The sequence below is a fragment of the Dermacentor albipictus genome, chromosome 5 (assembly GCF_038994185.2).
Source record: "Dermacentor albipictus isolate Rhodes 1998 colony chromosome 5, USDA_Dalb.pri_finalv2, whole genome shotgun sequence".
Lineage (NCBI taxonomy): Eukaryota > Metazoa > Arthropoda > Arachnida > Ixodida > Ixodidae > Dermacentor > Dermacentor albipictus.
In genome coordinates this window covers 106,814,490-106,842,018 of record NC_091825.1, presented here as the reverse complement: position 1 = coordinate 106,842,018, position 27,529 = coordinate 106,814,490, and the positions used below count along the sequence as shown (strand labels likewise).

The window sequence follows — 27,529 nt, the reverse complement described above, 5'->3', positions numbered from 1 at the left end:
TTGCTGCTGGAAAATCGTCCACTTTCAAGTAATCTTGCTGAAAAAGAAATATCAGTTACTCGTGGGTTCGCTACACGAAAATAAAAAAGAAGACACTTAAGGAGGAGCTCAAACGAGGACAGCTTGGTCTCCGGAAATGCGCGCAATCAAATCCAGATGCAAACTACACCCTCGTTTCCCAGAAACCTATAACCACGTAAAAACACAAACTTATTTGAATCCAGCCTCTGATAAAGAAACTGTAAAAGTGATAGCGGGGGACGCCTCTGTGCTTGAGGCTTGTGATAATGGAAGCAGATGAAACCGCACAACCACACTAAGCAAACGAACTTCCCGGACCAGGTCACGAAAATGAAGAGAACAGACCGCGGTAGTAACTTGAGGCTATGTACTACGGGCATCCACTGTCGGCCGGAACGAGTCCGTAATGAAAGTAACCGCCTGCTGGGCAGTAACCGCACCAAAATATCGAAAGCAGTGCCAGCGATAGTAACAAGATATGACGTGCTATACGAGACGACTGTTCGTCACTTTCGTTTTCCCCGACTATACAGATTTTTTCCGCCAATTAAAATGCGCAGTTTATTCGGGAAAGCCGCTTCCTTCCGCACTGTCCTAACGAGTTTTGACTGCTCTTCCTGCCAGCCCAGTGCCTAACTCGGAACAGATCCCGCGAAGAAGCGACCGATCCGCCTCATCTGCAAAACATTTATTCACTCACTCACTTCGCTCAATTTAGACCGGCCACACGACTCACGTCCAGTGCTCGTGTTCGCATACGGGCACGTCGAGACTGCGTGGAACGAGATTGGACGCGTATATACGCGGTTTATTCTAATGCTATTCCGTAACCCGAGAACAAGCTCTTTCGCGTTCCGGTTGCACGCGGATATACGAAGGGACGAACGTCGCCGGTATAGCAGCGCGATGTAACCGCGGCATTCATTACGCTCTCGTCAAGCCCTCTTCCCACGGCTAACGGGGGCTGACGGACGTCGCCAGGACCGCCACTGCACGAAGTGACAGCCGCTGTAACTTTCTCGACAACCAGGCGCTCGCACGACAGGAAAAGAACGACTGCAAACGAAGCGGCGCGAAGGGATCCGCGAAGTTGTGCATATCTCGCCCGACCAACTCCGAGCAGTGCGGCCAAAGCTTATGGACCGCGTGACAGACGACCTGGACCAGAAGGGTTTCCAGTCGTTCTTCCCGAGACGTCGACTTGAAGTTACCATAAACAGAATAATTAAATTAGTTTAATAAACTAATAAAGTATGGCTCGAAGACTCTTCATTTCGCCATTACATGTTGATTATTGAACGGTAGAAACGACCAGTCAGAGTTCCATTTCTCGAATTTTGAGCCGAAACCCCAGCGCTGGTACGTCAGTGTGACGTCACGAATTTCAAAGTTTCTCATCTTTTTTTTCCCCTTTTTTTGCGCATTTGGGCCGCGTTCGTTTGTTCAGCGCAATCTTTAGAAACAATTGCTGTGTTCGATCTTGGGCGCGTTTAGAACATAATGTTGTCCATTTTCAGCTATGAGCCAGTAACTAGGCGCTAACATATGCCGTCGAAATTTATGACGTCATGGCGAGATGGTGCAGCGCCACCCGTACTCATTTTCTTTTTGCTGCTTTTCTGGCTTACCAGCCTCTTCACGCCATGTAAGAGTGGAGTTTTCGGTATCGTAGAGTGTCAGTTTGCCAATACAGGCTCGATCAATCCTGTCTACAGTGTCCCTTTATTGTAGGCTTCACGGAAGTATTAGTGGCGCAAAATGAGCGAGCCCTCCTCTTCGTTGCTTCTCTGGATCACGCAGTCGACTCTCGCTGCTGATTGGCTGGCACGAACCCTAGCCTTGGCTGCGCTGCACTGAATTGGTGAGACGGGAATATATAGCCTTGCGTCTCGGTCTGCGCGCCACGTTCTCTTCTTGTCTCTTCATCTCGGTGCTCCTATATGCAGGAGGAAGAACCGAACAATACTGGAAATGCGACGCCGGGGAAGCCCGATTCCCGGGTAAGATATGCAGGCCCAGTTTTCGCTCTTACAAAACGCGTTTATAAACGCCCGGCTTTGAACGGCGCGCGGAATCGGTTCGCATGTGTTGCTCCGGAGGTCGCCGCATACCGGCACGCAGGCGCTTACTTCTCTTTCTGTTGCGTCTTACTGCTGCTGCTTCGGTCCGTGGGTGCGTCTTTCCTATCTACGAGCGTGAGAGGCGGTAGTCCGCAGCTGGTGGTTCCTTGATATGTCTAGCAAGGCAGATTATAACGAGATTTCTGTTAGCGACGTTTGGAGTCTCCTTCTTCTTCTTTTTTTTTTGTTCTTCTCCTTCTTAATGGTGGAACTTATATATTCGCGACTCATACAGATGGGCTCGTTTGAAAGCGCTTTTTTGGTAGTTTTTTATTTGTAGAGGACTTGTCTTGCATGTGACGTAACCGGAACAGACTCTCGACGGCTCGAACTTTGCGTTTCTAGCTTTTTTTTAAATTTCTTTTTATAAATAATGTTACTTCCGTGCCTGGCAGTAATGTTGGCGTGTTGTGGCTTACTCCCTTAGCTCAATATAGAAAGAGTCGTTAAGAAAGATGTACCAAGTCTGACCAGGAAAAAAGAAGAATATTTTATTCAATAGAAACCCAACAACCAAGCAGCCACCACAGAAAACCAGGGCGGAGCAGAGGAGGACCGTGAAGAATTGTGGGAGGCTTTCGCTCGCAGTCTCAAATACAGAAGATCAGCGCAAGTTGGTGAACCAGGCACGGGAAGCAGCGATCGGGCAACTGCTTTCTGGACTAAGGGAACCGCCCACCTTGGGAGAAGAAAGAACTCTTAAACGCTGATTGTTGAAATAAATGTTCTCTCCCTCTCTTAATAGTAGAGATGTATTTGGAATATTGGAATGCGACAATAACGGGTTCGGATGCTAAATATACATACTCTAACTCTGAGCTGAAATGTGAGTTTGAGCACAGCTTCTTTCCTGGCGACAATTGTACAGGTTCTCTTACATCACCAGAACAGAGACAGACGTTGATTCATACATCCAATGCCGGCAGAAGTTCAGTTGGCAGCAGCTTGTGAGCATTATGAATAGGGGTGCTAAAGTTGGTGGCTATAATACCACGTTACATGTACAGGGTTACAAGTAACATTACATGTAATTACATCTACTTATTAACCTAATTGAATGAAGGATAACTGAATGGAAATCCAAGTGGATGAAAAAGCAATTGGCCGCAGGTGAGGCACCGACCCACGTCTTCGCATTATGTGTTCGACGCTTTTACCAATTGAGCTACCACTATGCCGTTTTCCCATCCACTTTCTGGGGTATTTATGTTATTTATGTTGTCCCTGAGCTGTCCCTTATGCTGTCCTTGGTGTCTTTGTTTGTTGGTTTCTTATGATATGACTCATAAAAATCGGGCCCTCGGTTTCCTTGCTCGTTCGTGTTACATGTTGTATTTTATATCACACTGCTAAACGCGACAACGTTTAAATTTGGCGAAAGTTAGGCCCTGTGGGCATAAACGCTATATATATATATATATATATATATATATATATATATATATATATATATATATATATATATCCTCGCAAGTGAAGGTGTGAAGGTGACGGAACATCCAGCGCCGACGCGTGACGAGCCTCGTCATGCTTCGTCACTGTGTGCAGCCTTAAATAGCCGTTCGCCTGATTATGACGTTCACATCAAATGTGCTCTATATACACGTCCACGGGAGTATACCCGAGAGACGCGGAGGCATTCCCCAAAAACCAAAGATAAGGCGCGTCACGTCGAAGGAACGCCGACGCGTCCCACCTTGCTTACTTCCTCGAACAAATGCATCATTCAACCGCACGAACGCGCTGCTCACACCAGCGCGCGCCAAGTCTTCATTTGCAGCACGCGTCGGTGCGCGTTAGGTTATAGCTGCCCGAGAGAATAAATAATACGTCCCGTCGACCGGAACTTGAATGATCGGATGCCGCGCTGGGGACGAACGGTTAAAGCGATCGCTTATTATTTAAAAATTTTTTTTTTCTTTCGCGTCCCTTCGGGCAGGCATTGCGTGATGTCCTTCGAAGAGGACTCGTCGCCCGTCCAGGACGCACGACTCGCGGGCCACGCTTCCGGCCGACGTGTCAGCGGCGACACTTCGCCTACTTTATGCGTTGTCGCGCGTTTCTTCCGCGTGCCGGCGCGTGCTCCTTGCTCGTTACGGCGTGGTACCTCGTCGCACAGAAACGCGCCAGTCGTACGGCTGCTTGTGTAATCCAGGTGCTCGCGCGTGTGTGCCGCCAAACCGCGTGTGTACCGTGGCACATTGACCCGCGAGAAGCCGTTTTCTCCGTTGTCTCATTACGCGCTCGATGACGGTCTGCGTCCGTGTCGGCACTGATCTCGGGCTTCAGTGTGGGCCCATCGCACCGTAGCTGCGGGAGCTGCACTGCTGCCAAAAACACCATTTCACCCGCCGTGGTGGCGCATTGACTTTGGCATTGTGCTGCTACGCCCAAGGACGCGGGATCGAATCCCGGCCGCGGCGGCCGCATTTCGATGGGGGCGAAATGCAAGGACGCGCCTGTGGGGCTGTGCACTGGGTGTACATAAAAGAACTCCAAGATGGTCAAAATTAATCCGGAGTCCTCCACTACGGCGTGCCTCAATATCATATCGTGATTTTGGCACTTTAAATCTCAGAATTCATGACAATATCGTTTCGCATGACTAAGTTGTGAAGATTTCGCAAAAAAAGAAAGATATTACTTGATTTTTATAAAAATGTACTGTTGTTAAAGACGTTATGAAACTGCCACCGTTGCCTGTATACCAGCGGGTGAATAATCGCAGTGTCAGCTAGGTCAGCTAGCTTAGGTCTGATAGCAGGTCAGCTAGGTCAGCTAGCTAACAGGTCAGCTAGCTAGCAAGTCAGCTAGCTTACCTGCTGTCAGAGAAGCACCACCTATTTCCCTGATTATTCACTGGTGTGACCACACCCTAATAGAAGGCAAGTTGGCGCATATAACCTGGCCCTAATGAAGTTCTTTAGAGATGACCGAGGGGAAGAGTGGGCGCTCTTCTGTTGCGATTCCGGGAAGTGGGACGTCGCGATTCCCTTCTTTTTTTTTTTTTTCGGTGAAGCAAAACACCCCAAAGACGAGTCTTGTAACCAATGTTGCGTCTGTCACTGGATATAAGGTATAGAAATGCGACGGAGTAGAAGTGCAGAAAGAAGAGATAGACGAAGTCATAGGCGTCGGGACATTTATTCCTCTTCATCGCGTTTTTATGTAAAGTTCTATGCTGTTCTTAAGCAGGCTAAAGTTATTATTGAGTATGTTTGGATACTGTGTAAACTTATAATTTGGGCTTTTGCTATTTGTTCTCTTGCGCAATAGCCATATTTATTAGCTTATGTGTATAATTATGTTATGATTATGTTATGTTCGCAATTCTACTTCGTTCTGGGGACCCTGAAGTATCCCGGCTTTGCTCTGTTGAGAGGTGCCCCTGACGGCGAACGATATTCGAAAGGCCCACGAGATTTGCGAAAAAAGGTCCGGCGAGGACGCGAACTCGTCACACAGCAGGCTAGTCCCACGTCGGCATCGGTCCGTTCCCAATGGCCCGGTCGTGGGCACGCCGGAGAGCCAGGATTTGCTTGTCTAGAGCGGGGCTACGCAGAAGCGAGTCCCACTCCTCCTTGATGAACTTGGGGTATGTCGACCCGCACTCCCAGTAAAGAATCCGAGAAATCTTCTACGCTTCATACTCGAAGGCCTGTACGCTAGCTGATAACTGTCTTTTCAATAAAGAACTTTCTCTCTCTCTCTTCTCCTTAGTTTGGGTCTGTTCCTTAGTGACCAACTTCATTATGAGGGAACGTAGCACGCCAGTCCTGTGTGCTGCTCTTCTTTTTGCACGATGTAGGACCGAGTAAATTACAGGAGACCAGAGCAAGGCCATTACAGCTCTCGATAAATTACGCACTGAGTTACCTTACAATCAATAGTGAAACTGAGATTACACTACCGTTTTATCAGTCATTACGGTCGACAAGAGGACACCGAACAGAATGGAAAAATAAATTGGAGATTAGTTCTCTGGGTCACAAACAGCCATGGCTCATTCGATTATGTTGAGTGCGTCAATAAGAGACGTCTCTTGAAGGCTATCAAACCCTTTATTGCACACTGTAGAACGGGCACTATGAAGGTGCCGTCTTTTTATGCAACCAAACTAAATGATGTTGCGCATAACAAAAGATCAGCTGTATAGATAGGAAGTGCCACTGTGAAGGAATGCTCTAAGAAAAAAAACAGAAAGGCAAAAAAGAAGAAAGCAGGATGTCGTGCGTAGTGTCACCGCACAGAGATCGACGAGGCTTGGCTTCTTTTAACAACGGGCCACGGCGACCCTGCTTGGTTCAGTGCGGAAGGCTGCGTTCGGCGATCTGCCGTTGTGCTGCCCAGGCCGAGAACACACTCTTGCAGTACAAGATGACGCACTCGCTGCTGCAGTACTCGACGTCCCATTCATGCGATGCAACGGGCGGATTGGGGCAGCCGTTGCGGCGGCACCGTGTAAAAATATGTCCTACAGGCATCGGACCGTGGTTGTTTGGCACACCTGCACCCCTGCCGGAGGTCTGGTAGCAAAGTGACGGCGACCGCTGAGGCTTCAGGGCAGTCGCGCAGGAGGCGGACGAAGGTGAAGCTGAATTCATCGCCACCTGAGGGGAGCAGTGCCTCGACATCACTGACGCCTGCTTGGGCTTCTGGAACATCGACGGTGAGCTCAGTGCCATGGGATGCTGCTGCTGCTGCTGGCGAGTTCTCAGCACGTCTTCAGGAGACGCCGCCACCATGTAGTTGCGCGGGGAGCCCTCGTCCATGACAGAGCTCAGCAGTGGGTTGTTGTTCTGCAGAGGCGACATGCTGCCCCTTGGTGGCGTGCGCATCGCGCTCGGTGAACTCACGTACCCGCTTCTTCGGTCTATGTCCAGCTGATCAGCAGCGCCGTTTGCGGAGAGCGGGGACCTGTGCTCTGTGAGGACCCTGCGGTAGTCCTTCTTGGCAGCTTTCGTCTTCCTCGTGTACGCCAGCTTCTGTTCCGCCTCGAGTCCCTCCCACATGGAGGCCACCATCTGCGACACCTCGCCGAAGCTGGCGTGGGGATTCTGCACTTTGATGGCTGCTTGAGTTTCGCAGAAGAACTGTGCGTATGCAGACATGGGCCTCCGCGGTTCCTCGGCATCACGTTCTACTTGCTTGTGCACGATGCGCTCCTCGTCGGCGCTGCCTTCGTCGTCGTCTGCCAGAATCTCTGCATTGTTCAGCAGCTTCGCAAACGGCCCGTTGTTGTCGTCACTGTCTTCACCGTTGCAGCCATTTGCTGACGAAGTGTGGTTAGATTCCGGAGAGGAGCCATCGCTCACCGCGTCGGACAGGGGGACCATTCCAGACAGCATGTTGGGCGAGTCCCCGAACGGATCCTGCGATGGTGTCGGCAGGACGGGATAACACATGTCGTGGTCCAGGTACGCGTTCTCGTACGGCGCCATATTGCGGAACGTGGCCGGGTAGAAAGCCCTCCTGCCTCGCTGATGAGTTGGTCCGAGACCGGGCGAGTACATTCTGGTCAGGGTAACAGCAGAATCTGCAGAAGTCTGAGCCTGGAACGCTTGCGTTCTCTCGTTCGGCTGCTGCTGACACCACGCGCTATTTCAGCCTTCGTCTTTCTTTCCAAAGCACGCGATGTTCACGTTGGCTCGTTCTTTAGTGCCCGGTGTTATGGCTCAACCCAGCGCTGAGGTAAGCCGTGATGATGATGATAATTATTGTCCGCGTTTATGGCGTTTACTCACTAAAAGGTATAGGCCAAAAATCCGGCGGCAGGAGTTACAAAAAAAAACGGAAGACCAAATATTTATGAATAGTACGCGACTGAGAAGTAAGACTAATTGAAACAAAATTATGAAAGAGGTAATAATGAAGGAGATAATAAAGCCGTCACTAATCGGGCAGTAGTAGGTTGAGGTACATTAAATATAAAGACGAATTTTGCAAATAAGGAGAAGATGTGTTCGCGAGTATATCCTAGATGGTTCCTTGTTCTTGTTATCAAATAATGGCCCTTATCAACTACGGTGGACTGGCCGAGGAACCAGTGGTTCTAAAAGCCTTTTTTTTTGTCCTAAAACAGTTCGAGAGTTTTCGTTCTTTTTTTCACACACGTTATGTATGATCGGTCCTCCCTTCCTGTACCTATCTTCTTGACTTCCACTGTGTTAACGAAATACACCTCGTCTAATAGAACTGAAACGAATTAATTAGGGCCAGGATACGAAATCACGGTCGGATCCCATCAGCATCCATTATACTACGAAAGAAATAGTAAAAATACGCTTGTCAGCAAGTGTACAGTAGATAAAAGAGCGCGTAAAAGATAGACGATGATACTGCGATTAAGACAACGACGAATATAAATGATCGATGTCACAGCAATATTTCACTATAGTTCGGCAGCAATGCTACTAGACAAAGGAGGGTAGCCAGCATCGTCTGCACTACGTGCATTTTTTTGCAGTTCTGTTTTAGGCACCAGCATATCTACACCAGTAAGCAGCTACTACGGAGCATCGTCTTAATATGACAGTCGAAACGTGGAGATTTTATTAGACTGTTGTCGTACCGACTCAATTTAGAAGTTGCGGACAGTTGAAGGTAGCGAAGGTTACGTTTCTGAGCACATATAATACACATATACGCACCAGGAATTATGCCTTAAGGGCAAGACTTTATCGCAATAAAAAAAAAAGAATTGGTTCTGGTGCTTATTGCCCGAGGCCGAGCCTCTGGAGGACGGCATCAAGCCTTTTTCGTCTCTTCTTGCGGAGCAGACACCACCAGGGGCGGAAACTTCGAAGTTGAAGCATTTTTTTTTTTTTTGCGACTCGAACGCCTTTTTAGACAGTGCATTGAAGCTGCTGCATCCATGCGGGAAGCATTTTTATAAGCAATTTTCTTCGGTACGAAGAGCGCATTTTTCTTTTTTCAGCTGCGGAGATTCCAAGGTGTCCGTTGCACTTCGAGCATTTTGCTTTCTGTATCTGTTTTCGAGCTTGTGCGATTGCACTGTTAGGAGTACATGATGATCCACCAGGTACCTCGCACCACGTGTTCAATAGGTCCAGCAACGCTTAACACCTTAGTAAACTTGTTTCCTTTATGAAAGGCTGTTGCAGGACGTACCGTTAGAAGGGAATGTAGTCGTGTAACTGCCCATCAAGGTTGATGGTTGGGCTATTTGGTTTTGCATTATTGAGGTATATTTCAGCGTGTTAGACGGGCACAAGAAAGTGGACACCCACATCAACCCTTACAGTGTGTGTCATGCTTCAAGGTAAATTTGCGCAGGAAAGAAGAAAGAAATGGCAGGGAAGCTAACCAAACGTACATCCTCGTTTTCTAATTTGCATTAAGGGGAAGAAAAGAGGGCGAGGAGAAAGTGACAATGGAAGAGAAACAGTTCACGTTGCCCGCACAAACGAAGATTCGCATCTAGTTTCTAAACGGTCACGGAGACCTACCTGTTCACTTCGAGTATCTGTTGTAACGCTCTCGTCACTATATAATAATATATAATATATGGGGTTTTACGTGCCAAAACCACTTTCTGATTATGAGGCACGCCGTAGTGGGGGACTCCGGAAATTTTGACCACCTGGGGTTCTTTAACGTCCACCTAAATCTAAATACACGGGTGTTTTCGCATTTCGCCCCCATCGAAATGCGGCCGCCGTGGCCGGGATTCGATCCCGCGACCTCGTGCTCAGCAGCCTAACACCATAGCCACTGAGCAACCAAGGCGGGTCTCGTCGCTTTCAACGCCAGTAGCGCACGCCACCACGGTGCAACCGCCCGCGCTTCTGAAAGCGATCTTGAGTAGAGAGACACACGATGGATGTCGTACCCGGAACAAAGGCACAAATGGTGTTCAATAGCTTCTTCGCTTCCACAAGAGTCCCGAAAAGTTAACGGAATCCAAATCCACTTATCTATATGGAAAGGGGGGGGGGGCGGCGGTAGTGTCCTTGTCGTAAAATACACGATAAACACTCGGCATTCCCTAACGTTGCTGCGTTTACCTCTATCCCCAGAAGCAATTGCACGGCGTACGAATGATCCCAGCCAGCGTTCTCGCTCTTTTCTTCAGCGAGGCGGCATTCGGATCCTTACAATTAGAGCATTTCACGTCGCCCGGCTACTGTGGAGCTACGGAAACAGACTTCCCTATAAAGAAAGACAAGGGAACAAAAATAAGATATCGCGAACGTAGACGGAAATGTCTCGAAGAAAAAAAAAAGCCCACCTTGTTCGTGCATGTACGAGCCGGGAGGGAGCCCCGGAGCCCATTAAATTGATTGCCCCCAATCATGGCTCGCGGAACGCCGGGGATCCTCTTTTCTCGCAATGTGCCGCACGCTCGCGGGCACGCGACTGGCGCGGCGCTACTCCGATAACCATACCGGTCGGACGGCTCCGGCAATTACTACTGGCCGCTCGGCTCACGAGGGAGCTCGTCTTCTTTCGAACCGGCTCCCGGCGGTGCAGGGCGCTCGCGCCGCAGCCGCGGTGCCTTGTTAGACCGCACGCGCGGGTACCGTCCTGCGGCGATCGATCTTTTGCTCGCGCTTTCGCTTTCGTTTTGACGCTTTTGTGCTGCGTGTGCGTGCACACGTTTGTGAACGTGAGTGAGTGCGTGTGGGCGCTCACTAGGTTTACCTCGGACGTTGTAGCGAAGTCCTAGCCATCTTTAGAAGGGAAGCTGGCTGCGTGAAGACCTAAATACGTAAGCCCCAACCTGGGGAGTGGGCGTAGGACTCGGTCACTTTAACATATCTTCTGCTAATGGAAAAATACGTCTTTTCTTGTAAATAACCTAAGAAATAGGGCCGAAATTCAGGTAGCTTTGCTTCTGCATAAGGTGGCGTCCTGGACTGGACATGTTCTCATTAGCGCGCCGGTCTCTTTTAGGGGTGGTTGGAGCCCGAACTGTCAATGCGGAAATGCTTCTGTTAGAGAAGTTACGTAAATACGGAACAACGTACATCTAATACTTCATGATACGAGTTTTTTACACGCTGACAAAGCCCGAGGGAAGGGATAAACATTGCATCACAACAACGGAAATGGGTTTTTGATGCCGCGGTGTCGCTACACATGACTTTGTTTCTGGGCAGCATGACCAGGCGCTAACAGCAATGTATCAATTCACTGACGTACCCAGCAGGACTCTATGTATCCAAACGGGCAAACGTCCAGTCGATGGAATGTATACACACCAGAATGACCGTTTAAACGAGCCTTCCACGTATTATGGTATGTGACAGTATCAGCGGACTATTTTCTAAGTTATCTCGTTCCTATCACAGGTCCATTCATAATTCCATTATGTCAATATAGTCCAATTCCCACATCTGCCAACTATAGGAGACCGCGATGCGGAATCCTATACATTGCCACCCACAACGCTTGCTGGCCTGGCTATTGACGACGATGATGGTGACAATTGTAATAACACAAGCTGCAACAACAATGACTGCACTCTTGATAGTGATTTTCCCTGTACCTACAAGATTGCTATACTGTTCCTGAATATTTCATATTTAGTTTACTTCGTTATTAAAATTTCTCATCTCCAAATTCCCCAACTCCATTACTATCCCTCTCCATGAGCCCTCCCTCTTTCAATAAATAAAGCTTTACCATACCATTAAAATTACATCCTTACCCTGACGACATGGCGGTGATAATTACTCGCACTATGTGCCTGCGAGCACATCGACAGACAAAAGGGCACACAGAAACTATCAATGTAAGAGCAGTATAACGAGAGAGAGCTTCGGGCCACTAAAAATGTCTTCCTTTCCCCGACGGTCTACACTGAGAGTGATTACATAGAGCCTAATCTATCACTTAGCACAGGTAAAGAAAATGGAACGGTGATTTTAATTTTTTAAATACATTTCCTCGAGGAAGTTACGCACCACGTGATACCAATTGCAAACGCCGCCCTGTAGCACCGATTACATTACACTTCCTGCCACTTTCCGTCCACCCGCCTAAACTGAAAACCGAAGAATTCACGCCGGATGACTGCTCTCAATCGCAATCGAGGTTCGGAGATTACTCGAGCCGTGCGAACAGAGCGAGACACTAATCGGGGACATGTTGCGAGGCGCTGGAACTCTGCGGCCGTTCCCACAGAAAAGCAGGCTCGTTTCTGATCGCATCTAGCACGCCTTGCCTTTTTCTGTGCCTTAGATTTCGACGAACATGAGCTTTCACGACAAACACAGCCGGTTCAATAGATTACGGTTGCACAAGCCACTTTTCCAGTACGAAGGAATAAAAACGGCAAGTCGTCGCTCCCTTGTTATACCCGGATGGATTCGCCCTCAAATTGAGAACGTTTGTGTCCCGATATCGAAAGTTATCAATCCTGGAACGAAAGCGCCTGAGTGATGCATAACTTACAACGCAGAGACGCATTTACGTGGCTCAGTCAGAGTTTCGGCGGGGGAAAATAAAACTCATGGCGCCGGAGTACACAGTAGAAAACCGGCTAAGTAGTTTGCTTCGTTAAAAGGGGCACTTAATACGCTCTTCCAACAATGAGTGTGTGACAGAGGTGAGAGATAAGGAAGCAAGAGCTACAATCCCTTTATCATAAGGTCCACTGGGAGACTTGCGTTCGCAATAAGATGCTTGGCGGTCGACTGCCCCAACTCTCTGGAACGTGAATGTATACATGCGTTTTTAGTGCGTAAGTACCATGCCAAGCCCTTCAGGGTAGGTTTGTAATACAGCTTCTCAGTTTCTTTATGTCTACTGTTGTCAATTATAAGTGATCATATGTGCTATTAAGGCAAGAAAGCCTTAGATGGCTCATGGGTGGAAAAATTGGCCGTCCGCCGTTATGGCCCCAAATTTCAAGCCTTTATCAATAATGACAAAGAGAAAATAGCTCCATTATCTCGTTTCGCGTTGAACGGGCACCATTGTAAATAATCGGTGTTGCCACAAAAGTGTCTGCGTGTGGTTTTCCAGGTTTTTTTTTCTTTGCCTAGCAATATACACGTGTCTTATGACGTTTTGAGGAGTAGAAGTACGCCTGCGAGAACTGTAAATAAATCTGTTGTTGAAAGTTAGCGCTGTGTGTTTCTCTAATTTGCCTTCCCGTGCCCTCTCATTCTGTCTGCGCTACAAGAAAGTAGAAAGCACCATATATACAAGCCCATATACAAGCCCTCGTGGATTGGAATGCTAAAATAATTTTAAAAAGTTATTCATTGAACCTGCGTGTGTGTCTTAATGGGCTTCGTAGACTTGCCACGGCCGTTTCAACGTGCCATTAACCACGCGGGACCAATGGTGATGTCTAGGTGACCGAAAAAGAGAATAAGCAAAGTGAAAAAAAGAAATAAGATGTAACAATGCATTTGAATGGGAATATCGAAATAATTTAATTAATGTCTCGTGAGCTCTCAGGCTTTCGCTTCTATCCTCTTTAGCGTATGCTGAAGTGACTGTCAACATTTACGTACTGTTATTGTTTGTTTATGCTCTCTATATATTTGATCGTTCTACAAGGTCTCTATTGTAACTTTCTGGTTGCTTTTTTCCATTCTTTCTGTTTTTATCCTCTCCTTGGTCGTCGGAACTCCACTGAAAAGTGAGACAGTCACGATGCCCGCAGCCTTTCACTTTCCTTTCGTAATGAGAACAAGTTACTACTAGCAGTAATATTAATAATAGCACTTTCACCACAATTACTACCACCAAGCATCATTCATCCCTATACAACCACCAAACGTATGGCTACGCGTCGATTGATCATACCAAATTATTAGCCAGTGATGAGCCGTAGAAAGGTCACTTGACACCAATACTTGATTGGCAACTGCTAGCTCACCATGATTTTTTTCCTCCAATAAGGGGCGCAGCGACGAGCGTAACCGACCAAGTTGCCAGCTGTAGTAAATTCCTTACGCATGCTATATACTTTCCTTACCCATTAATTTCTGCTCCATGGGCTGGAAACTTTGTGTACATGCAGATCTGTGGCAAATGCAAATCCGTGGCCAGTTCTTTACCTATGTCCAGACGGAGTTGTTTCCACTGCGCTGAGAACAGAAGCAAATAAAAATCAGTGCCCGACCTCCGACACACGTTGCCCGTTTAACAGATTAAGATAGTCGTGCGACAACGTGTACATGAGCGCCAGCGAAATTGAAAGAGCTGTCGATACGCACGGTCACCGTTTCCTAATATTTTATTTTATTGCGATAGCAATTATATGGACACTACATGCGCATTTCTGCCGTCGCCATCGCCGTGAGATTCCGTAAAAGGTCCAAGAGCGATAAAATATTGTTGCCGCGCGCGGTATGCTGTATGTGCAGGTGCAAGAGTGCGAGGGTGAGCAGGCGATCGCGGCTGAATCTCGCGTGTACGCAAGGGAGGAAAGCGGGCAGGAAGCGCGCCGTTTTCCGTCGCGCGCGAACTCGGCTCCGGATTAATTTTTACCACCTGGGGATCTTTGACGTGCCCTCAGTGCACGGGACGCAGGTGTTTTTTGCGTTCCACCCCCACCGAAATGCGGCCGCTACGGCCGGAACTCGAACCCGCGACCTTGTGCTTAGCACCACGCTTCCTCCTTCCAGCGTTTTGACAGCGAGTTTCCGCGGTGATCGAGTGCGATGTGTTCATGTTTGCTTGTGCACGCGTGACACCATGCTTATTAACTTAGTTAGTGTGCCTATGTTTACAAGCTTATGCGGCCGATAAAGCTACTAACCTTAGTTCGTACAGTTGTCCACTATATTTGCTAGCGCAATTGACGCTTCGCTTTTCGGCCCAAACTGCGACCTTTGTTTCCTGAAATGAGCGACGAGGAAGGGTCGTGTTTTTTCTTCTTAGACAACTCGAATTTGTCGCAGATTAAAAATAGGACCTCGAAGAGTCGGAAATCTCCCTGGATTTTCTCTGTTCTCTGTGCAACCTTCGGGCTCAAGGGGAAGTTGCTTGGAGTAGTGCGGCAAGACACGTGACGTGTAAACGCGATCAGATGTATTCCACTCTGTCCGACGCCGCTTTTCTGCGCCCAAGGGGGAGTTCGTGTATCCGCCGCACTTCCGAGTGGCGGTCAATGAGTCGCAATTCGAAAGAACGCCACACGATGCCCGCGCCTTCCTTAGCCCGCCTATATATATGAGCCATTGGATGATGCCGCGGCAAAACGTTCCGCGAATGCCTCTCGTGTGAACCCGCCGCTACCGACCTGTCCGGTCGGGCACCTCCGATTCGGCCAGTGATGTGAACCGAAAGAGGAAAAGGCAAGGAAAAATAAAACGAACCACGAACAAGTGACGACAAAAACGGAAAGCTCGGAGGGATCTATAACCCGCAAGCACGTACACCCATCGAACGTATCGGAGTTACGTTTCTTTTGTTATTGGCGTTCTTCCTCTGCCGCTTTCTCTTTGAATCGGAGGATCGTGCGTTATACGAAAGTTGTTGTGGCGTGCGCTAAGAATATTCATTCCGCCGCATCGCCGTGGCGTATCGCGCAGGCGGCGGGATCCGCCACGCGGTAGCTCTCGCGAGAGAGGAAATCGGTGCGGTGGCTGGCGCGGCACGCGTCCTGCCCTCGCGATAGATTTCGCTTCTTATATGCGCTGTGATACGCCTGCCGTGATCGGTCGTGATCGGTTTCTATTATTTGTCCATCTGCGTATAGGGTTGCGCTTCATCCGGCTGCGATTAGATTTGCGCCCCGTCTCGCGCGGCTATTTCGGGTGGCGAAGAGCGTTTTTTTTTCTGCAGTTGGTCGCGGGCCGAAGGAACGGTTGCCTCCCCGTGGCCTCTCGCTCTCTTGCAAGAGAACTTTCACGCGTATCGTCGGGTATCGGCGCGCGTGACAAATATTTTTTTTTCCCGGCTTCCTGTACACCCTCGGACCACTGCGTCACCTCTTGGCACGTGCATTTAAGATAGAGGAAAAGGAAATTACGAATATCAGGGCGGGAATAATGCAATGCTTGTATACTGCAATTGCCCTTTTTGTGTTTAGCCAGTGAGCCGAACGTAGTGCCACCTGTAGGCTGTCACCTGAATAGACCGGTCGTGAGCGGCGAGTGACGAGAAGGGAATAGAACTAAGCAAACAGAATCGTTAGATTACGCCGTACATCATGTCAATAACAAAAATGAATAGAAAACAATGACTCAGCATTCTTTTTACGTTGATTCTGGTTATTGAAGCGCCGCCATTAATTAATTTATAGCCTGGGAGATCTTGTGGATGTGACACCCCCCCCCCCTCATTGTTTGACTAATGTGAAAATTTTGCCCACTTTGCGTACTAAAATGCCAAAAAGTACTAATGTTGATTAACAACCGCTTGTGATGGTAGAGGTCGATGGTTCTACTAAGCACTTAGTTTAACGGTTAACGAAAATAAATTGTTTCTTTTTTCGCGTTTCTTTCATCATAGCGTGCCGCAACTTCAGCAAGCGTAGCACACTTCGCAAGGCTAACAAGCAAAAGCATCCCGGTTAAGGTTCCGGTTGGCAAAAGTCGACAGCTTCAGCGATATCATAGTTCTAACTCCTATATATTCAAGATTTGATGAAATCAAGCTTCAAAGCTAAGGTTGCGAGCAAGTCGGAGGTGGCGTAATACGTACAAACACTTGCCATACAGTTTTCTGCTTGTTATAACGGTTATTTTCTCTATCGTTTCGTCGAAACTGCTGGGCACACACAGACGGTGCTTCGCTATACCGCGTTCGCGATGCCTCTTGTTCATTGCGTTCTGGTATACACGTGTATTAAGAGCGCTTTGCTAGGAACTCTTATGCGGACGGGTAGATAAGGGATCATTATATATCTCCCTTTCTCGAGAGTTGTCATTCGCGCTTTGAAAGTGTTCGTGCATGATCAAAGGGAGCGCCATCTGTTGTACGGGTATAGGAGGTTGGGAAGGTAGAGGGGGTGCAACGCGTTCCTAGAGGCGAACAGCGTTCGCACGCAACGCGTTCCTGTGCACTTCGACCCCGTGGAAGCGTAGTCGCTGCCAGGGAGTGCAGCAGGAGCAAAACGTTCCCCGCGGTGACACTGCACTGCAGGTCGTCGCACCGCAGCCACGCAGCAGCCGTCGTGACCGAGAAATGCCTATAAAGCTCGCTGCCCTGATTGTACCGTTATCGAGCGTGGCAGTTACCTTTTGTCAAAACACGCCTGGGTCGCATTCATCACACTCCCGTGCCGTCTCATTAACTTCATCCCATCTGCCGAAGTGGTTCTTCATACTTTATTGCTGCAAGATGTGTGCAGCGTCGTGTTACGCTTGAGATGGCCTCAGCAAGTGAGGAGCCGAATGATCAGAGCCTTTCGCGTTGTAACAGCACGTGTTTCGCCGGCGCTTTGGCAAGTTTATGCTTTCCTGCAATGACTATAGGTAGCAAAAGGGCACCGACCCATCGGCAATGTCATTTGCAAACAGTTTTGTAAAGCCTGCCTGGTGGTTAGTTCTGGGCTGCTACAGTGCTGCATGCTTCTGGCGAAAGCGGTCCGTGGGAGAAAGGAACAGCTCCTGGCGGTGGTGCCGCCGCCTGATAAGGACGTTATATTTCACAGATATCCGACGCGCGTTCGCGTGCATAATACTCCCCCCCTCCGAGCTCGCATGTTAGTGGTCCCAGCGCCCGCTAGACGCGACGCGCAAGCAGCGCCAACCCTTCGACCCAGTGACCCCACCCGCACCGCGGGTGGATGCGGAATTCTCCAATAAACCAGCCACTCGCTCCTGAGCGCGCCGCCGGCGCAACTCCTCAGCCCAACGCGTCCAACGCGTGACAAAGCGACGTCTTCGGGCACAGCGGGAGCCCAGTGCACCTTGCTGACACCCTCGTCGTTTTGGGGCAGCCTTCTCTCCAACGTGAGAGCGCAACTGAGGCAATGCCGAAAAGTTTCACGTAGTTATGCTGAAGAACATCTCTGGCTCGTAGGCATCGCGGCCCATGTATGCGTGTTTTCAACGAAGGACGTCCTTTCCTGACCTCGTAAGTGGCGCAGCGTGTCGACCTGTGGAAACAGCAGCGTAGTAAGTGCGCGGCTTGTAGGGGCTATAGCTCAGATGCAGGTACATGCGCAATAATTTGTTTAAGTTTTCGACTGGCCCTTAGGTATACATGTCACATGCGAGATTTAGTGATTCGCAGATTTAGTGATTTAGTAGATTAGCCAGATTTAGTGATTAGCTCACGCATAGCGTGAGCGAACGTCATCCAACGACCGGTATACAGGATCCATCATGAAAGTAATGCGCATGATTTTATTATGACGCGGCTATTCATGGCAGCGCGGTTGAACCAATCGGGAAATGTGGCGAGGGTTCTGCCCTACCAACGCAGCCGGTCGCCAGCTTACTTCGAGTGACCGATAGTGACCGAGGATCTGAAAATGCGCAAGGTCTGCACGAAGCTTGTGCCGAAAGTGTTGACGGAAGATCAGAAAGAATTTCGAGTTTTGCGCTGTCAAGAATTGTTGGATTTGATTCAAAATGAGCCGGACTTTCTTAACTCTGTCTAACCGGAGAAGAATCCTGGATGTACGAGTACGACCCAGAATCGAAAAGGCAGTGCAGCGAGTGGCATACCAAATCATCCCTTCGCCCCAAGAAAGCGCGAATGAGTAAGACTCGCATCAAAACGTTGCTCACTGTCTTCTTTGACGCCCGAGGAATCGTCCATTTTGAGTTTGTACCCCAGGGAAAAACTGTCACCTCAGCCTTTCCCTGGAGGTGCTCAAGAGATTGAAACGCCGGGTCGCGCGTATGAGGGCTGACATCAAAGACATGGTCAAGCTTCCCCATGACAATGCCCTCCGCCACACCTCCATCATCGTTACCAACATATTGGCACGGAGTCCCCGGTCCCCCTTACAGTCCCGACTTGACTCTGTACGACTTTTATTTTTTGTTTCCCCGACTGAAGAGAGCGCTGAAAGGAAACCATCAGGAGACCATGAAAAACATCCAAAAGCATGTTACAGCATTCCTGTGAGACCCCGCAACGACTTTCAGGGTGCCTGGAAGGCACCCTGAAATATACCGACTCTACAACTCTCGATTGTTCAGCAGTAATTGAACCAAGTGACAACAACGAGCATGCTACGCCTATTCAGACGGTGCTTAGCCCGTATACTCAATACACTAAATGCGGTGCTCGATAACTCTCAAAGTAAGGAATACTCCACAAGCTACCATCATTTTGTGCGCAGAAGAGGCAACACAAAAAAGGGTCTCAACAACTGTCAACACAGAAGATATGGTGCACTCCCTTTGCACAGTTGGGCAGTGCCAAAAACTACATTTCAGCATGCTTTAAGAGCGCAGCTTTTAGGCGCCGTTCCTTCGTTTCGCGTCGGCATCGACCCTACGCGCCCTCCCAATTGGCGTAACCGAGTAAACGAGCACAGCAAAGGATTAAAGAGCGAACGCGGAGATCAGTGAAGAATGCGCGAGGAGGAAAGCGGAGGAGAGAGAGGTTCTTGTTGGGGAAGGAAATAATTGGGTTAAAGTGCAGTGCAGTAACTGTCTCTCAGATGAGGACACCTCAACCGCACTGCACCGGGGGGATGGGGTAGAAAAGAGTGGTTAAAGGGACAGGGAAGCAGCAGCAGCGGTCGAAACACCGTAAGCGTGGGGAGGGGGCGGAGGAGGTGGGTGTTGCGGCACCGTGAGACCGAAAGCGGAGGAGGAGGGTATGGAGAAAGCGTGAGAAGAAAAGAAAAGCGTAGTACCGTTCGTCTGTGGCGACGACCGCTACGAGATGGCGCCAGAGTAGCGCGCCGTTGTCTCTTCACCGATGGTATGCGGCGAGCGCGTCGACCGATGGCATATATGGAAACAAAGCGCTGTATGAGCGGAGGTCTGTGTGCGGCGGCTGCTGCTGTGAATTGCGTCCACGCGTCACCCAGGCGCTGCCTCTCGCGATTTCCCGATTAGCGAGGCAGCGGCGCCCCTCTTCGCTCCGTTTGCAATGCGCCGAGCGAGACACATTGTCTGCGCCAGCCAATATATCGCGAAATGAAAACACGTATAGAGCCGCGCTCAAATTTCGTATTAGGAAGTATCGTAATCGTCGGTAAAGTTCTTGATCCCCTCTGTGCTTTGTTCGCATTGATGGGGTGTACTCTCTTTACCATCTATTTTCTTTTTTTCCCCTACCCAGTGCAAGGCAGCAAAGTGGATGGGCCTGTCTGGTAAACATCCTCGGGTTTCCTTCATTATTTCTTCTCTGTGGACTTCTTGCTGAGATTGAAGTCGAGGGTTTAGGAAAACCACCACTTATGTTGTCGTTTTATATGTGCATCCTTGCCATTATAATCTTTCAATACACATAAGTTTTGGTGCCTATACCTCCTCCCAGAGTAACAGGCCAAGGCATACTATAGTTAAAGCCTACCCCCTGCGTTTCTTATAATAGATCGTCTCTTCACTGGCGCAGGTAGTGACACATTCTTTCGGCGGCCGGCAATACGTTTTCTTGCGTGGATGAGCAAACCCCTAGAAAGCTTTCGAACGATGCAGACTGAACGCCGCAGCTGCTTCGAACAGTGGCGACATATCTTTATTGTGCATTTGTGTCGCTGTGAGTCTAGGTGCTGTTTGCGTGCTTAAATGATCAGCGTGCATGCATGCCATGATTATCACCCAGCACCTGGAGTATATAGCATACCAGTTGATCAGCCAGGCTAGCATATCCAGTTTCTAATTAAAAAGTCTATCTCTCTCTCTCTATACCTCTTTTCAGATGTGTATCGTTAGACTTTTTCGTCATTCCTGTGTCCGACGGATGTAACGTCACACACTATTCAAATATCTGACTATGCTTTGTTTCACATTAATTAGACCATAAGCGGAAGGTGCACCAAGCGTAAGCACATAGCACTGGTACCGTGCGCTCCCTCGCACCCTCATTAGGCGTGCATAGACTGCCTATTTACAGCCTCGAAAAGAGTCGAGCGCCAGTGCGGAAATGATTGAGCGACCACATCGCGTTTTATTTTCTTCCTGGTACTTCCTTCTTGTCCTGAGCGTCGCACCTTCTACGTTATCTCCATAACCGTGCGCCCGCAAGATAGTATTCCAATAGGGCCGAACACACAGAATCGTTGAATTGCCACGGTCAAGCGCAGGCTTCGCAGCATCCACTATAAGCGTCATTGGCGTCGGAACGGAGCACAGTTCTGCCTGAGCATGTTATACCACTACACTGAGATGCAGCGAAGCACCTCTTCGTCCAGGGCCAGGCAGAACAAACGCCTGCCGGTCCGTCAGGCCACGACACTGACGGATTACAAACAAATAAATAAGCGCACACGCACACACACAATGGTACGAATCGCATTCGACTGGCGCTGCAAGCGCAGTCACGCTGACTGTGATCGTCGAATGCAGCTTGCGCGAGGCGTGGTTCAGGGTGATCGACCCCTCTTCTCACGCAGAGAAAGCGTCGTTTCTTTCGAGTTCTCGAGGGATGCTTCCCGTACGCAGATGCGCGCGCCAACCTCGTGACGCTCCGGCACGCGCCGCGTTAGCAAACATTTTGCGGTCGAGACGCGAAGCGGGCTTCGAAACGCCTGCCGCACGGAGAAGCCGCCCCTGCCGTATACAGCGAAAGCAATGCGCGATCGAAGCGCGTCGTCGTGCTCGTCATCCAGCAACCTGTCACGCTGTCTCTGAGGGCGGCGCCGTATGGGAAGAAACGGAAAATCGCGCTTCTGGTCCCTTGGCGTGTGGCCTGGGTGTGGCGTGATGCGTCGCTTCATAATGTCCAGAAGTCGCATTTGCCGCGAACAGCGGAACATCGTCAACGTTTTATTTTTATTTCAGCAGTATCGTTAAGTTGCAGTGCGTTATAACTGATTATCTTCAGCCATCATGCAGGGTAATATTCTGTGCATATCTGCCAACGGACGCTGTCCGATATGCCCTCTTAAACGAGGCTTCACGAGTTCAGTAAACGTATAGAGCGTTGGGGACAAGGGCAAGTATGTGTAAAGCTTTTTTATTCGTTCCTTCTTGTACGCGACGCGCTGCTGTTACTGCTCTAATGAATCACCGAGAACCCCATAAGCAAAATTTCTCTCCTAGCTTTTTCAGTTCAGAACGACCACATCCGACAAGAGAATACATTTCCGGTACAACGTTTCTGTCGAGGATTGCATTGCGAATTAAGACGTTCAAGTAATTAGCGCGAAGGCCAAATGTACATATATAATTCGACTGTCATGGAGATAAGTGTACGCTTGCATATTTATTTGGTGTGCCGCCAGACACATCTTGAATGCTACAAGGAAGGCGCAAAGTGCTGCGAAGATAACAGGATTCTCGATTTTTTTCTACACTACTACATCATCCATCATTGGACTCAGTCTTCGGTATTTTCTCATTGACTAGGCAATCTACTGCGCCGTCCACCAACCTTCACACTTTTGTGATCGGGCTTACTCTAAATTCTAAGAAGTTGCAGTCAGCCCATCCAATGCCAGACAAGGCTCGGGTTATCGCATTGTATCACCGAAAGCGCCAAAGGCAACTGCGTAAAAATCGAGCTGCGGTCATCTGTCATCTCCTTTTGAGCTGCGGCTCATTGCCACACCATGACAGCAAGTTCAACGAAACCTGACAGCAGGATCGACGAATGCGACGTGTGGGCAGAGGCTTAACGTCACAGAGAGAGAGAGAGAGATCTGGAACTGGAGGTTCGAGCAATATCACTACAAAAAGGAATGACGCCAGGCTTGTTTCTTCCTTTAGCAGGATGCCTGAAATTTGAATCTGTTTGTAGAATTACGTTTACAACGAGGACTACAGTACTAGTTAAATAAAAAAAACGGCATACGTACGTAATGCAACTAAGGACCGTTTGTTAAAGAAGGCAGGAAAATGTTTTCAAACGCATACGCACGGAGAACGCACAAAGCGCAAGAACAATTTGATCGGCAACAAGACAGAAACAAACAAAGATCTCAAATCATTCACTTTATACTATTTACCTCCAATCTGGCTCTTGCGTTAGTGATAGCATGTAGTCAGATATACGCTAGTTAATCACTCTGCTTTTCAATAAAGAGCTTTCTGTCTCTCTCTTTCGTTGCTAAAAAGACGTGAATGATAGTGCCTGCCACTGAGTGATAATTGCTTACTACCAGGCTTCTGGTATTGTGTGGAAGGAAATAGAGCGGATACAAGTGTTTGAACGTTTAAATATAGAGAAATGGTTAGGCGATGAAACTGTTTTGTGATAGAGCCTACACACGCACCATGTCTAGTAGCCTGTTGTGCCATTACCACAAGCCCGGATTCCGAATCTGCAAGATGCAGAATTTATCCTGCGAGCGCCCAAATTCTCCCTTGACAAGTCAAGATGCTGAGCCGTCAGGCAGCGGTGTCCTGCGGAGAAGCATCAGCGGGCAACATGTTCAAACGTGTCAGCAAGTTCCAGACAGCCCGGCGCCGCACCTCCTTTTGCCTGGAGGTCACCGCGCGCGCGAACTTTGAACCGTGTGGCCAGCGCGGTCGCTGGTTGGACCTCTCGGACGACCGTCGAGTGCTGACTTTGTATTGGGCCGTTTAAGTGACAATGGTTCTAGGGAAGTATAAAGCCGCGAGGCGGTCGCCTCGAAAACCGGATCCGCCGACCCACCGGGAGCAGAGTGCCGCTCTCGACTGGGGTGAGATGTGTCACGCGTTTTCGCCAGACGTCGCCGTGCGGGAACAGTCGCGTTTGTGTGAGCTCTCGGCCCCAGTGCCGATCCGATCTTGTCCTGTACAATGACCTGTATATAGTGTATAAAGTCCCTTTTGTTATTCTCATCGACGCCTGGCTCGGAGTCTTCGCTACCAACGCTCTGTCACGAAACGGGTGACGAGCGCTACGGGACCACAAAGTCGTAATTGTGGTGCAGCGGTGCAAAGTCGTAACAAGCCCCATAAATTTGGCGAGGAAAACGGTAAAACGGTACAGATTGTAGCCGATGTGCGTAAGGTCTTAGACAATCAATCATTGCTTTCACTCCACATATCCGTGTGAATTTCTTGAACAGGACCGCCTGGAATGCGTATCTTACAATGTAATTCTAGTACATGCGGGTCTGGCTTTTAGCCCCAACTCTCTTACCTAACTCCTCCCGGGTGACTTGCCCCGAAAATCGTGGCAGCATAACACTAAGTCGCATTTTTCTTTCGGCTAGGCAGGGGTATGTGAATTGCCTCATAACGGGCCTGTGAACAGAGCATACATATAGTTTAATGGCATGCCTGCTTGCTTTCATTATTGTTGTCTTCAGAAGTCTAAAATCGCGAACTGTAACGGAATTATAGTCTTTTAGAGAGGAACAGGAGGACTGAAAAAGAGTGGCCGTTTTGCTCAAAGTGCGGAGCGTTCAAAACGATAGCAAGCCGGTTGCTCCGGCTCCGGAAAAGCTGCCATGAATATACTCCGGAGAAGCGAGGGTAGGCGCGCATGGAAAGGGTGCGTGTTCTTGGAGCTCCGAGTAGCCGGGACAGGCGGCAAAAAGGGGGACTGACGCGTCTCATTCGTTCTTTCGTTTCTTCTGGCAATCCTCTTATATTACCTATCATTGTCGATGGTTTCTGCAATTGCAATAACAATTATGCGGACACCTCAGGCGTATTTTTGCTGTCGCCGTCGCCGTGATGTTTCGTTAAAGTCCAAGGGCGATAACACCGTCGCCACGCACCGTATGCTTTGTGTGCGAGTAAAAACACGCGAAGGGAGCCGACGATCGTGGTTCAATATGGCGCGTGCCAGGGAGGAAGGCGGAGAGCAAACGCGCCGTCTTGGCACGTTTAGTCCACAATGGAATTGGCCCCTGGTGAGATAGTGAGGCAGTCAACATACCTACGAATATCACGACTACATTGAATGCTGCTCAAGCGAGCTATTGAGGCAAGCGAAAAATACAAAAGGATCAAGACCGAGAAGCTCTCATTAGTCGACAGGAACGAACCTTTCGATCACTGGCCACACCCCACCCACAGCCAGACTTCCTGCCAGCCGCTTCGGTCGGCGTCAAGCAAGTTGCCGGTGACTCCGAAGCGTCGTCTCCACTCCAACCTCACGCACTGTCCCCCAACCGGACCGGCTCTCGCGTTAGAAATTACATCAACCTTTGTTCCCATGCTCTGCACCGAAGAGTGCGCCTCAGTCACACGCAGCGAAGATGACGCGGAAAAGAACGTGACGCGGTCGTGTGCGTGTATTTGTGTGCGTGTGTGTGTGTGTGTGTGTGTGTGTGTGTGTGTGTGTGTGTGTGTGTGTGTGTGCGTGTGCGTGTGCGTGTGTGTGTGTGTGTGTGTGTGTGTGTGTGTGTGTGGGTGGGTGTGGGTGTGGGTGTGGGTGTGTGTGTGTGTGTGTGTGTGTGTGTGTGTGTGTGTGTGTGTGTGTGTGTGTGTGTGTGTGTGTGTGTGTGTGTGTGTGTGTGTTTTAGTTTGTCGGTGCTCGCGCGTCTGAGTGCGCGTTATCTGGTGTATGTGCGCATATATGCCTGCGCGTTTGTGCGTATGTATATGCGCGCGCGTGCGCATTCTGTCAGTGATCGAAGCAGCGCGCGCTGCCAGCCTGTCGCCCGTTGTTCCTCCCCGCCGCGATCTATGGCGAAACCTTGAGCGACGCCGCGGCGGCGTCAAAGAGAGGCGGCCCTGCTCCGTCGCCCGACTCGGATCTCGGGCGGCTGACTTCATCTGTCTTGCGCGTGCGGACGGGGAGGCTTGTGCGCGGCCTCAGTTTCTTCGCGGCTACCCTGCTTTCCTTGTTGACGCGCGTGCGGAAGGAATCTGTCTCGTCCATGCAAGCAGCGAACGGAACGGGGCAACGGACCGATGCGTCAGATGCAGCGTTTGGATGCGTGCCCGTCCGAACGCTGGTTGCCGGCGATGACCGAGGGGTCGCGAGTGATTTCGCGGACGATGTAATCGACCGTCCGGCCGCGTTTATGCGCGACGAGCTCACGTCGTTGTATTTGAATAAATTTGACCATGCATGAGGGAAGTCATGCTGGTGCGAGAACCTGAATCTGATCGACGGGACTGCCAAAGGTCCACTCTGTTGAGGCGCCTCAGTTACGAGCATCATTCAGGTTGGATGGAAGAAGTGTACAGATTAAGGTTTTCTGTAACATCAAGGAGATACCAGGCCTTATTTCGAAGACTACAACTCAGGGGACAGTTGAAAGGTGAAGTTCATGCATTGAGAAGCCAAAATGGGTCACAATAGTGCAGCCAGGAGAAGTGCTGCGAAAAGTGAAAGCAACCCCGACGAAGGAATCCAGCTATCAAAGGATCCAACTGGTGCAAATTAGGATGCCGACGTGTATGTGCGAAGTAGACAGCAGCACATGTTCGGCAGAATCTCCAACATGAGCCGCAACCAAAAGCTTGAGGAGCGGTTCATTCCAAGACTTCATGATCGCTGTTACATAAGATGTTTTCGCGTGAGTTAAAACTGTTTCGCTCCATTAATGAACAATCATGAACAACATCTTATGTTTCAGGGCTGCTTTATGGCCCCATACGAAGGACACTGCAGCGGAAGGCTAGTAATAATTTTAAGTACAAGGAATTATGTCAAGTGCACAGACACACCACTACACAAGTGGTTTTTGCATTCTGACACCGTCGGAATGCGAAATGTCACGTCAACGTAAGGAGGCGGACGCGTTCCCGGATTGCGATGAGCATTCTTCTTCAAGCTGTGTGCCAAAGTACTGCGACAACAAGTTTTATGTAGTTGGGCTTCAACAACACAAGGGTACGACTCATTTAGGTGCTCTTCGATGTCGTTATGACTTACCAATGAACATATTTAGCTGCAGAAATGACACATTTCGCAAACAATCAATGCGTTGCATTCGCTTTGAGGAGCTATTCTTTTAGACGAAGAGTTAAAATTGTTGACATGTTATATCAATGTATCCTGCATGGCAAAAGTGACAAAGGTCAACATCGATGCCACTAATATCGCGCACTTTATTATTTTTGTATGCAACTCATATGCGGCCATGTGTACACAACGTACCGTGAGCGACGACATCCTGCTGAACACATAATCGGTACTCGAGCAAAGATTACTTACTACAAGACTTAGTCGTTAAGCTCTGCTGTCGAATTATCCGTTTATATTATTATTATTATTATTATTATTATTATTATTATTATTATTATTATTATTAATTTATATATATATAGATATATATTATTTTTTTATTATTTTTATTTATTTGAACCTCAAGGGTCCCAGGCGGGACATTACATGAGGGGTGGGCGCAAGAACGGCGGTTAACAATTAATGTTACATGAGAATCATGACGATGACATGGCTTCCTCGATGGCAGTCTTGAAATGGACTGGATC

The 27,529-nt window shown here is 49.1% G+C and overlaps 2 protein-coding genes across 4 annotated transcripts in view; one reads left to right on the top strand and one right to left on the bottom strand.

Moving 5' to 3' along the window:
• The first annotated feature begins 1,947 nt into the window (after window positions 1-1,947).
• LOC139060020 (monocarboxylate transporter 12-like) overlaps window positions 1,948-27,529 on the top strand; it is a 207,265-nt gene continuing 181,683 nt past the window's right edge. The window contains exon 1 of one of the 3 annotated variants that reach the window (XM_070538697.1): window positions 1,948-2,021. The gene's annotated coding sequence lies outside the window, so the exon portion shown is untranslated. The remainder of the gene's footprint in view (window positions 2,022-27,529) is intronic. The other 2 variants (XM_070538700.1, XM_070538698.1) reach the window with 2 other exon arrangements.
• On the bottom strand, window positions 6,184-7,775 carry LOC135897141 (TOX high mobility group box family member 4-A-like). The gene has a single exon (XM_065425705.2). The coding sequence runs from the start codon at window positions 7,652-7,654 to the stop codon at window positions 6,446-6,448; it is 1,209 nt and encodes a 402-aa protein (XP_065281777.2). The 5' UTR covers window positions 7,655-7,775; the 3' UTR covers window positions 6,184-6,445.